The following is a 12,411-nucleotide window of genomic DNA, read 5'->3' as shown; positions in this document are numbered from 1 at the left end:
AAATGTTACTGGTTTCTCTTACCAACTAGATACCAATTAGCCTTGCTTTTCAGTTCATTAACAGTCTACACGCAGGAACCTGTTTTGTGAACAGATGACCCTAAGTCGTTGATTGGCTCCTTTATTAAGAAAATAATATTTAAAAACCTTAATTTTTTTTAGCAAATTGTTATCAGTGGCTTAGGATAATCTGATCAGGGTTTAATCAAAGGCATGATTTGTCAAATTGCAAATTATAGAACAGCAAAACAGGCGCAAGAGTTTGAGTTAAAGGTTTTGCAATTTAGCTGAATGAAGCTTACTAATCACACAGTTTTCCACAATCACAAATTTTATGAATATTGCAGATTGCTTTTTAACAATTTCAGTTTTATATAATTTTACATCCAAAAGAGCCTAACTTTTCTTGGTGATACTTGGGTCTTTTCTAGCAAAAATGTTTTTCATGGGATTTTTTTTTCTCCTTACAACATTTTCTAAAAATCCTTTTTAATTGTTTGATTTGCCAGACTTGAGAGGAAAAGTTTTCCAACTGCCTGGACAATAACCGGTAAAGGAACAGGCCGGCCTGTTTAGATTGCAGGAACAATATTTATGATGGAAAACATTTCTTGGAAAATTTTTCTTCTCATGATTTAGAAGAGAATAATATGATTATGGTTAATTTAGAGGGATATTATCATAAAATGAAGGTCACTCTAAATAAAAATTGAATAGGGTTGGTTCAAGTTACCTTTTTTTTTCATCAGTAAAAATGTAGGAAATTCTAAAAACAAATATTCCATTTTTTTAAAAAAGGGCGGCCCAGCGCAGGAGGTTCCCGCCATTACGGCATCTGTGGAGGGCTAGACGTACACAGCCTTACCCCTGCTTTGTAGAGAAGGTGTTTCCTTTCCGAACTTTTTCCAAAAAATTCCAACAATCCAAACAGGGTGTAAAGGAATTTTATATTTTCACTCCATCTTGGCTGTAATAGTAGACCACTCGTTAGTGTGCATTTGGGCTGCATTGGCCTTAATAGTTGTAGGGTTTGATATAGTAAGTTGATGTATGTAAATTGCATCTTGGATTGCTTTCCCCATGACGAATAACCCCATTAAGTCAAGTTGGGTTCGACTAAAGCATAAAAAACTAAGAAGAATTCAGATTGGACACTTGAGCTGTTCGTTTTTTGCCGGTTTGGCTAGATCATCCAAATGTGGTCTCTAAGGACATAATCGTTGATTTGTTTAAAACTGCTGCGGTACTCAATGGGGGCTGCCTAGGTATTGGATTATGTAGGACCCTGACAAGTTTAAACGGCTAGCCTAATGTGTGTCATCAACTCTGGAACTTTTGGCTTATTGGGTAAATACCTAACACAAACCTGGAGCAGTCCCATTCCTACTTGTGCACTAAGTCATGGTCCTTTTATTTCAAACCCAACTTGTTGATGTATGATCTCCGGTCACGCAACGAGGGGGAGGAGAAAAAGAGAATATTGAAATATAAGGAACCATGAAATTTTAATGTTTCCTCCTCCCCTCCCTACTATGTAACTTAAAAATGGGCAATCGCCACCTTACTTGAACACACTTTGTGAAAATTTATGAGGAAGTTGGTGATCCGGACACCAACAATCACCACCACCCCGGGATAGCTATCCTTGTGCCATGGGCGGAGCCAAGGAGGGGCAATTGCCCCTCTAAAATTAAGGATTTTTTATGTTATCGGTATATAGTTGCCCCGCCTAGTCTCTCTCTCTCCTCAAACCCTGAAAATCCAAATTTCCTTAATGATAGGTTTAGTTAGATCTTTTTCCGTGCCGTTTGGTTGCCAGAATTTTTTTGATTCCTGGGACTTCTGTGGGATTTCCTCAGGAAACCCATGTTTGATTGGTGGGCCCAAAATAATCCCGCACGAAACCCCAGGAAGGAAAAAAAAATACTCCCAGGAACCAAAATAATCCCACTAACAAAAAATAAGCATGAGAAGAATTTTTTTCTTCCCAACAATTCAAGCAACCAAACAAAGCTGGACCAAACATGGGATTTTTATTTTACCGGGATACTTGTAGGACTTTTTTTCCCCCACCAATCTCCTTGGATTTTTTTCCTCCCACATAAATCCCAGGAAAAAAAAACCCGGCAACCAAACATAAAAGTTGCCCCCTCTCTCTTCAAAATTAGAATTGTTTTGTAAGTTGTTTCTAAACTAATGCCTTTTTCCCTTAACTCTCTCTATTGATTTGTTGAGCAACCAAACATGTTACGTTTGAGATTCTATATGGTGTGTGCATCAAAGTCTAGTAACAATCAAAAAGTATTGCGGGCCCACTTGATAGGATGATCCAAACTGTTCATTTGTTGGGCTGCATCGCGAAAATCATCTCCATAGGATGATCTTAACCCTTAGATCTACAATGGGATTGACTGGTATAGAATCCTCTACGGATCGGAGGGCTAAGATCATCCTATGGAAATGATTTACATGGTGCAGCCTATTTACATTGTGGCCCTACAAATAAGTGGTCTGGATCATCCTATGAAGTGGGCCCCATGATATTTTTTTTGTAAAACATGAGACTTCACACGTACACTAACACATAAAATCCCAGTTAAACCCCTAACATACTTGGGCCATGCAAATCAGGGGTGTAAAATAGTAGGCCCTACCCATCAAAAGATGTGAGATGTAAATTATCGGCTCACCTTATGCATGGGTTAGGGGGAGATGGTGGGCCCCACCTATCGAAACATGAAGTATAAAATAGTGGGCCCAACATGCTATAACACCAATTGTCTGGCCCCCTTGGAACAAATTCCTAGCTCCACGCTTGCCTTGTGCCACACATCCCTTTGTGCACAATGACAGACTTTTTCGTAACAAGTTTTTCAATTTCGGCTCCGTAAAAATGAAGGTGACGTTTGTTTTACCTTCATTTTTACGTCGAAAGAAACGGAGCAAAGACTTCAGACATACCAAACAACTACAAAGCAAATCCAACCAATTAATAAAATTGAAACTAATTAATAAAATCTAAATTAATAATCGCGTAACATTGGATTCAACCAACTGCAACCCCAATAATAATAATAAAAATAAACCCTTACAGAGGCTGATTGAATGCATCCTATTAGGCCGTGATTAGATTGCAAGGGAAAAAAAATTCCTGCAATACAAAATCAGTAAAGATAATGACTAGCAAAAAGTCAAATCTACACATGAGTTATGCTATTATAGCCTCCACATATGGCATGAATTCCATCCATCCATCCATCCATCCATCCCCATCGTATATGCCGGATTAGACCTGGCAAACGGGTAACCCGCGCGGGTACGGGTACGACCTGTGCGGGTACAGACCCAACAGGTACGGGTAAAAAATACCCGCGATTCTGCGGGTAGCCATTTCATGTACCCAGACCCCACCCGGGCGGGTACGGGTAAACCCGCCGGTAACCCAAAAAACATATAAGGACTCTTTGATAATCTAGCCTAAACATTAAAGACCCTTGAAAACATGCAAGGACTCTTCCATTTTCAACGCATAATAACTATCCTAGAATACTACAATGACTTTTCACAAAACAATAAACATTGAATTTTATTTACAATTTCCAACAGCAACAATAACAGCAATATAAGCACATACCGGTCTAGTGATGATGAAGCCAGAGAACAAATTCCAGAGGCTTATGAAAAAGGACATAACAATGGCAGCAATTTGGTGGCCTGGAGTGATTGCGACCACCATCATCCCATACAACGTGAAGTAGACGAAGCACATGAACATGAAGTAGAGGAACCAAAAGAACTTGTCTGCTTGCCAAGGGAAATTGATCATAGGGTAAAGCAGCAGACAATATACAATAGACTGCAATGCTATGTAAATTATCTCAATGCCCACCTACAAACCATGAGATTGTTAGGATGTAGTTTTCTCATATCAAAACAATAAAGGCACATAGTGCGTGTTGGCGTACCGTTTAAAACGCCGTTTGGCGTTTGAAACACCGTTTTGGGGCCAAACGGCCGTTTGGGAGTGTTTGGGTGCGCAACCACCGTTTGAAACTCCGTTTGAAACACCGTTTTGAACCCTCAAAACGGCGTTTTGCAAACGGACCTCCCTCCGTCCGTTTGCAAAACGCCGTTTTGAACGGAGTTTTTGGGGCTTGGGTTTTTACATGTTTACCCTCACCAAACCCATTTTTACACCTTCGTTTTTTTGGCACAAGTTAAAAACAAAATTTTCCCCGACTCTCGCTGTGCTCCAAAGAAAGAAGACACGAGACTTGTCTTCCACCTCCAGACGTCTCCTTGCAACCTCAGACTCTCCAAGCTTCATAGCAGGTACGGAGATCTCTCTCTTCTTTCCGTTTATTTTTCCTTTTTTTAATCTTGTTAAATCTCATAAAATAGGGTTTCTAAAAACCCAAAATAGGGTTTTGTGGTTCTCTGTTTGTTGGGGTTTCATGTTTTTTTATTGTTCCTGTATCTGTTATCTTGGTGAAAAACCCAAAATAGGGTTTTGTGGTTCTCTCTGTTTGTTGTGGTTCTCTGTTTGAGGATACCTTATAAAACAGAGGAGAAAAACGTGAGTTTTTTCTCATCTTGGTGAGGGGGTGAGAGAAACAAGTGAAGGTTCCTGTATCTGTTTTCTCTTGTGATATTTTTTGTGCAGTGGGATTTTTTTAAATCCCACTGCAATGAGATGTGGCTAAAAATCCGGAAACAAAAGACTACTCATACTCGGATTGACCTTCAGGTGCTTGTGATTCCTATTAGATACATCATCCGAAAACGCTCAGAAAAGTAGATATATGAGATTTTTGTCAACTGGACAACATGAGAAACTGAGAAAGTAGTGAAAACTTTGAAATTGGTATTAATCATACTTATTCTACATTGGGTTTCATGGTGGTTAAAACTAAGATTTCTTTCTGCCCAATTTCCTTCCCTGCCATTGGAAGGTTGGGGAGGAAGCTTTGATATGTTTATATGGGATTTTGTTCAATTTCTATGTGAACTGAGATTCATTGATTTCCTTCCGTGCTGCTCTATTGCTAAATCTGCAAATATGCTCGCCATCTAAAGTCATATGTACTGAACTGAGTAACAATTTTTTTTAATGGTTACTGAGCCGAGTAAGTTTGACTCTATTTAAGATGAATGGTGCTTTAAACAATTGTAAAATTGGGCTCATATATTGGTTTGATCATTGGTAAGTAGTGACCACTTGTCACCAAAAGCATCAACTCTTTTGAGCTTGGCCAATTAACCTATTATAATGATGACAGAGAGTGAGTTTCATGTTCAGGGATGGTAAAACACCCTCTGGTCTCTTATGGATCAACTTTGTGGCATGAATTTTCATAATCTTCTTTTAGAAAGCATGACTTCTGGTAAAAATTCTGGTTTTGACACCATGCAATGGTCTGAACACCATATTTTAGAGGAAGCAGGTTGTCAACCCACAAATCGATTTTCTAAGTATTGCAGGCTAAAGTGGAGCCTACACTAGGTGCCTCTTTTGTTTTTTGTTTTGTACTGAGAAGTAATTTTGAGTCCAAAACTGATCACTCGACTCAGAATTAAGGCCAGTTTGTTTTGGAGTTTGAGAATTGATTTCGAGTCAAAAACTGATTATTGGCCTCAAAATTAAGGGCTGCTGGTTTTGGATTTTCAGAATTGATTTTGATTCCTAAACTGATTATTGACTCAAAATTAGCTGGACATTGAATGGCATTGACCGGCTCTTGTCAATAGGTTGTTTGAGAATTGAATGATTCCAAAACAGATTATTGAACTCAAAATTGCATATAATTTTTGAGTCCCCAACAATAATCAGTTTTGGACTCGTAACCAGTTTTTTCATAATCCAAGATGAATAGGGAATAAACGTAATTTTGAGCCCAATGATCAGTTTTGGACTCAAAATCCAAAACGAACATGGCCTTGTAGAAATCTATTCTGAAGAAAATTTTGAAGGATATGATATTTCAACCTCCTTTTGCAGCAATTCAAAACCCTGCTGTGGGATTTTTAGCCACATCTCATTGCAGTGGGATTTTTTTAGCCACATCTCATTGCAGTGGCATTGGGACTCCTTTTTCTTTCTTCTTTTTATCTTTCTCTTGTTAATTCTCATGGTGGGTAGAGAAAGCTAATCAAAAGGCATTGGGACTCTTTTTTCTATCTTCTTTTTGTCTTTCTCTTGTTAATTCTCAAGGGATTCACTAAGGAACAAATGAAAAATCATTGGGACTCGACTAAAAAGGAGTGGCAGTTGTGGCATTCTTTGTTGACCAGTGCAACTGGTTTGGGTTTTGATCATGCGAAGCATTGCATAGATGCATCAGACGATTGGTGGGATACTCAAATTAAGGTAATCAATAAACTTAAACTTAATTTATTTTTATTATAAGTTTTTTTTCCATTTCAGTAAAAGGATAATGTTTCTTTTTTTGTTTTGTGTAGAGAAATAAAAAGTATGCGTGCTTTAGGAGTCGAGCCTTGGAAAGGTGTTGGGATCTTGAGGAGTTGTTCTTAGATGTTTCTGCAACTGGAAGACTTGCATTTTCTCCTTCTGCAAGCCAAGTTGAGACACAAAATAGCAAACCATCTACCCCATTTGATATAGAGGAAGAGGGAGATGAAGATGTAGGCACACCAGTATCTTCGAATGAGCCTTTTTATGGTGAAGATGAGACGGAACCAGATGTAGTAGCAAGGAAGAAAGAGCCTAATGTAAAACAAAGGGTTGCAAAAAGAAGATCGGTTGCAAATCATATTTTCAAAAACTTAGAGCGTCTCGCGACTGCAGTGGAAAGCAGGAGCACGACTACATCTGTCCGTATGGAGAAGTTTGATGCTAACATGACTAAAATCGTGAGGCAATTAGCCTTGTTGCCAGGTTATGAGAGGGGGTCACTAAATTTTTATGCCGCTTGCAAATTGTTTAAGGTGAAAGAGAATCGTGCATTGTGGGTGGCTATGGGAGATGACAAAACAAAGATTGGTTGGCTACATTATGAGTTGGGAGTCCCATTGCAACCGTCATTCGATGATGACGATGTTTACTATCCCCAGCCCATTGATTAGTTTTCTATCTGTTGGTTGTGAACTTGTGTTACTTGGATGTTGACAAGTCACGTTATTTTTTATCTTGTGATCGATGGTTGTGAACTTCTGATAGTTTTTTGGGTATTGCAACTTGTTGGTTGTTACTTTTATTTCGAACTGGTTGGTTTTTATATGTTAGTTGAACAAGCTCAAGACAATGTATAACTTTTTCATTCGTATACAATTTATTTTGAACTGTTTTTACACTACAGAGGCCTGGAGCATACCAGTAACATCTTCCCTTGGTGTGCCATACGGGATTTGAATATGCTAGTTGTTGGTTTTTTATTTGCAGGGAATATGGATTCAGGAGATGGGTCAGATGCATCAATTGAATCAATTGACAGTGACGAAGATTATGATGATGAAGATTTGATGACCATGGTTGTTGAAGGTGTGCAAGATGCAATTAGGTATTATTCTATGTATTTTTGCAAGACACCTTGCCGAACAAGTAAATACACTGGGCATAAATTTATCATGGACCTATTAGATGGTGCACCAAACGGATGCTATGAGCAACTTCGTATGGAGAAACATGTATTTAGGAACTTGTGTAATTTATTCAAAACAAGATATGGGTTAACACCAACGAAAGCAATGTCTATTGAGGAGATAATGGCAATGTTTCTGATGACATTAGGACATGGTGTTTCTAATAGGTATATGCAGGAGCGGTTCCAACATTCTGGAGAGACAATTAGCCGGCAATTTCATAAAATCTTAACTTGTGCAATGCGATTTTCGTCTGATATGATTAAGCCAGAGCCTAATTACAATGATATTATTCCTGCATACATCCAAAAATAGGGCAAAATTTTTTCCATACTTCAAAGATTGTATTGGAGCTATTGATGGCACCCACATTCAAGTGATTGTGCCTCAAGCAGAGCAAATTCCATATCGAGGAAGGAAAGGTTACACCTCAACAAATGTCATGGCATGCTGTGACTTTGACATGTGCTTCACCTTTACATGGGCAGGATGGGAAGGTGCTGCTCATGACATAAGGATTTTTTCAGAGGCACTGCGTACGCCGGATCTTAATTTTCCTCACCCAAGGGGAGGTAAGTACACAAATAATACTATAAATTTAATATAATATAATATATAATATCTTACATAACTTTCTTTTCAAATTTTGATGTAGATAAATATTATGTGGTTGATGCCGGCTACCCCAATATGAAGGGATACTTGGCCCCGTACAAGGGAGAAAGGTCACATGTTCCAGCTTTTCGACATGGTACTCAACCAATAAGTGGTTCAAATGAGCAATTTAATCAAGCACACGCCTCTCTTAGGAACATTATAGAGCGCACATTTGGTGTATGGAAAAATAGATGGGCCTTGCTATCCAGAATGCCTAAATTCGATTTAAAAACCCAGATACAACTAATTGTAGTATCAATGTCACTACACAACTACATCAGAAAGCATGCAAGTCGTGATGAGGAGTATGATGATACATATATGCCTACTGTTAATGTTGGTTTGGGTTATGATCATGCTATGGATCATAACGATACATTTGACTATGCACATGATGATGCTTTCATGAGTTCAGTTCGGGATCGCATTCGTGATGAATTATGTTCTATATAAATTACTCATTGTGCCACTTTTTAAATTTTGTTTTTTGAACAATAGTATAACTATTTATGGCAATGATGTTTAATTTTAATTGTGTTGAATGAGATCCTAATGACCTTCTAATATTGAGCCTAATGAGAGAATAATTGAGTTACATTGAGGCCAACCAAACAATGCCCTTTTTGGTCATTTAACCACTAAAACTCCGATTTGAGGCATTTGCAACCAAACACACAATACCTCCGTTTGCCGTTTAAAACGCCGTTTTGATCTGGCCAACCAAACACCAAAACGCCGTTTTGAACAAAAACGGCATTTCAAACGCTATTTCAAACGGTACGCCAAACACACCCGTAGTAGTTTTGCCAATCCACTTGAAGTGTGAAGATTGCTTCAATCATCCTTCCATGGTCCTCATTTCATATCTTCTCTAGAGTAGGAGGCACCAAGTTTTCTCATATCAAAACAATCAAGGCACATAGTAGTAATGCTACGGGCACCCGTGGATTTACCCGGCCCGGCCCATTTTTTACGGGCTGGGTGGACCCGCGGGACCACTTCAAACGGGTCACTAGTTAGAGACCCACACCTGCAAATTTGCGGGCGGGCCGGGTGGACCCGCGGGTGCGGGTCACTTTTTGCCAGGTCTATGCCGGACAAGTGTCGTAATCAGGACCATTGATTCTGTCATCACCAACAAAACTCAAGTCATCAGATGGACGGATATAAAATATCCAGAGAAAATATTGATAAAAAATTAGATAAAAACCACCAATCGGATGGTTAGGGTTAACTGATTTCCACAATTTTCAGCCGTACGACCAATCTGCGGTCCTGATCACCATAGGTGTGGTGGCATGATGAAGATCGTGTGGCGTGGAAAATCCTAGAGTTTTTTATTAGTACGTAGTTAAAAACAACATAAAACGTATTTCGTCAATAGAATGTAGATGAGAGTAGGAGATGATTATTTCACCCCGCCCATAGGATTATGCGCCCCACAGTGGGGGTAAAATCACATTATCAGTGGGGCGCATAGTCTCACAGTGGGGGTGAAAAAATCATCTCCCATTTTACTAATGTGAAAGAAAGGTGAATAAAATCGAGGTTTTTCCTGTTTCCCTTGCTCTCCTTGTTGCTTTTCTTTCTCTCAATTTCTCAAATCTCAATCCAAATCCAAACCCAAACCCTAAAACAAAGGAGAAAAAACTCAAGCAGAAAAAGGCCTCTAGACGCGAAATCTTAATTTCACGGCAGATTCGAATTCGTAATCGAGCAGATATGCGTTCCACCGACAGATCTTTCTCTCTCTTTGCAGCAATCTTTTTTCTGATTCTTCTCGGATCCTCATTCGCCTCTGAATCCGATCACAAGGTATTCTCTCTCTCGAAATGGTTCGAATTTCTAGTTTTTTAGATAATATGTTCCATCTCTAACCCTAACGGCCTCAATCGCAGAGGTTTTTCTATAATCGATTTAGAGATCGCAGATCTTTGGGTTTCTTTGTTGTTTCTCCTGATTGATTGAGTTTTGTTTAGATCTAGGGAATTATTTGTCCGGATTGGTAGAGATTTTGGGTTTTTTTAGCTGTTTTGGAGAGTTTTCTTTCATTTGATTGAAATGGAGCGATCTGTGGTTCGTATTGGTTTAATTGGAGTATGCAGCTTAAGAGTTTGCGGATCACGGTGCCTGTTTGATCTTTTCATGTTATGATGTTTGGCTCTACGGCTTTTGCTTAGGGTTTTGTGTTTTTCGTTGCAAAGACAACGGCTAGGGTTAGATACTTAGATCTGTTTTATTTTTGTTTGTTTTTGTCGTTTTGGATTAGTAGTAGGAAGAAGGAATTTTTGTTTGCATATTCAATTCTTGTCATTTTTCTTTTCTTTGTGTTTGAAAGAATGTTCCTTTCCTTTATTTCTCCAAGATCCGAAGAGGCACATCTTGTATTTGTTTTGGATTGTGAAAGCGTATCTGCTGACAATTAACATTTATTTTCTTCCATTTGATAGGTTAGCTTTAGTTATCGATAAGTTCTTGCAAACAAGGTTCTGAAAATCGGAATTGAATCGTAAATTGTAACAGGGCTAGGATCGCAAATCAGACCACAAATCCTAAGATTTTTTCAGGTTGCTACAAAAAGCACATGAAAAAATTTGATCTTGAGCAAATTGGATAGCCATGAGTGACCAGCCAAGCATAAATTTATGGATACCGCAAATTCACGTAATGTGTCAACAGAATAGTTGTGGTGACAATAATAAACTAGGCAAAACACTAGGAACATGCTACAAAGTGCCACAATGAAGGCCATTCTTAAAAAAAAGTGCCACAAATGAACGACATAAATTGAACTCATGTATAATGATGGATGGAGGTAGTAGCGAACGTAATCAGAGACAATTTGGGAATCCGCAGCCTGCCGAAAAAGGTTGCAACCATGTAAAGAACACACAACAACAGAGCAAAGGGTAAAGAAAAGGAACAATGTTCACAATCAACACGGTATCCTCCATGCTTAGAGGTGAAGGTGTAAGAAATTGATTATCACAAATGAAAGAAGGATTTTATTTAGAAATAAGTTTAGAGACAATGAGTTAAGGCTGCAATCGGCTCACATGAATAAAATAAGTTGGCCCTGTTTGTTTTGAATTTTGAGAACCGATTGTGAGTCCACATATTAATACCCTGTTTGTTTTGGATCTTGACTATTCTTGAGAACCACTTGTGAGCCCAAAACTGATTTCAGTTTTGGGCTCACAATTGGTTATGAAGGTAAGCAAAAACAAAGGAGAAAAAATGAAAAAAAAACAGAGCAAAGGAAAAACAAAGAAGAGGTGGAAAATTAAGAGAAATACAGGGAAAACAAAGCAAGGGAAAACCCATATTCAGAAAAACAAAGCAAGGGAAAACCCATATTTAGAAAAGGAAAAAAAAGCAAAGGGAAACCCATATGCAGAAAAGTGAAGGGGCTGCAAAGAAATCCATTTTCATGCAACACATCGATTTATAGAGAGTGGGGTTTCTTGAGAGAAAATAAAAAGTAAAAAATAGAACAAAAAAAAAAAACATAACTGCGTCGTGACTGCAATGCAACCTCTCCTCCTTCTCCCTCTTCTCCTTCCGGTTGGAAGAATCAAGCAGCGACAAAACGCAATCGCAAACCCTAAAAACGAAATAAAATTGAATCATGCAATTCGCATGAATTGTGCGATTTAAAAACTTAATCCTTTTTTTTTTGAATAGTGGCAGATTTCATTAAAAGGCAGGAAGACTGAGAAAGTCCACCCAAAAGATTTAAAATCTGACAATTTATTTTGATTCTGATTTGAATATCCGATTCATGATTTGAAACTACAATTTTCATAACAGTGGCTGCAAATGTTGCATGGATGAGGAAATAATTGAGTGCTACATTTATGACCTTTTTTTCATGTGGAAACTGTGCTTGATTACTGTCTGAAAAGCTACAGAATGAGGACTAGTGAATGTTCATTTTCATTTCAATGGATCCATATATGCTGTACTGCTCTTGGTCTATTGGGTTGACTTCAATATCACACCGTTCTATCATCTTGGAACTTGACATAAATCCTAATGACTTTGAATTCTACATATGCAATGTCTTTGTGTGTTCTGGTTTGTCATCACTGTGGGATTCAAAACCATATACATCACAACCTCATAGTGGACTAGAAGTGTGACAATTTTTAAATG

General features: G+C 38.3%; 1 protein-coding gene across 1 annotated transcript in view; it reads left to right on the top strand.

Annotated features, from left to right (window-relative positions):
• Positions 1 to 9,786: 9,786 nt before the first annotated feature.
• Positions 9,787 to 12,411, top strand: part of LOC143888248 (transmembrane 9 superfamily member 1) — a 17,380-nt gene continuing 14,755 nt past the window's right edge. The window contains exon 1 of the mRNA XM_077392609.1: positions 9,787 to 10,071. Within this exon, the coding sequence (XP_077248724.1) occupies positions 9,979 to 10,071 (93 nt within the window). The 5' untranslated portion in view covers positions 9,787 to 9,978. The remainder of the gene's footprint in view (positions 10,072 to 12,411) is intronic.

This window comes from Tasmannia lanceolata, unplaced genomic scaffold (assembly GCF_043159265.1).
Source record: "Tasmannia lanceolata isolate RefF3 unplaced genomic scaffold, GAP_Taslan_0.1 ptg000012l, whole genome shotgun sequence".
NCBI classification, from domain to species: domain Eukaryota; kingdom Viridiplantae; phylum Streptophyta; class Magnoliopsida; order Canellales; family Winteraceae; genus Tasmannia; species Tasmannia lanceolata.
This window is presented reverse-complemented; position numbering and strand designations above follow the sequence as displayed.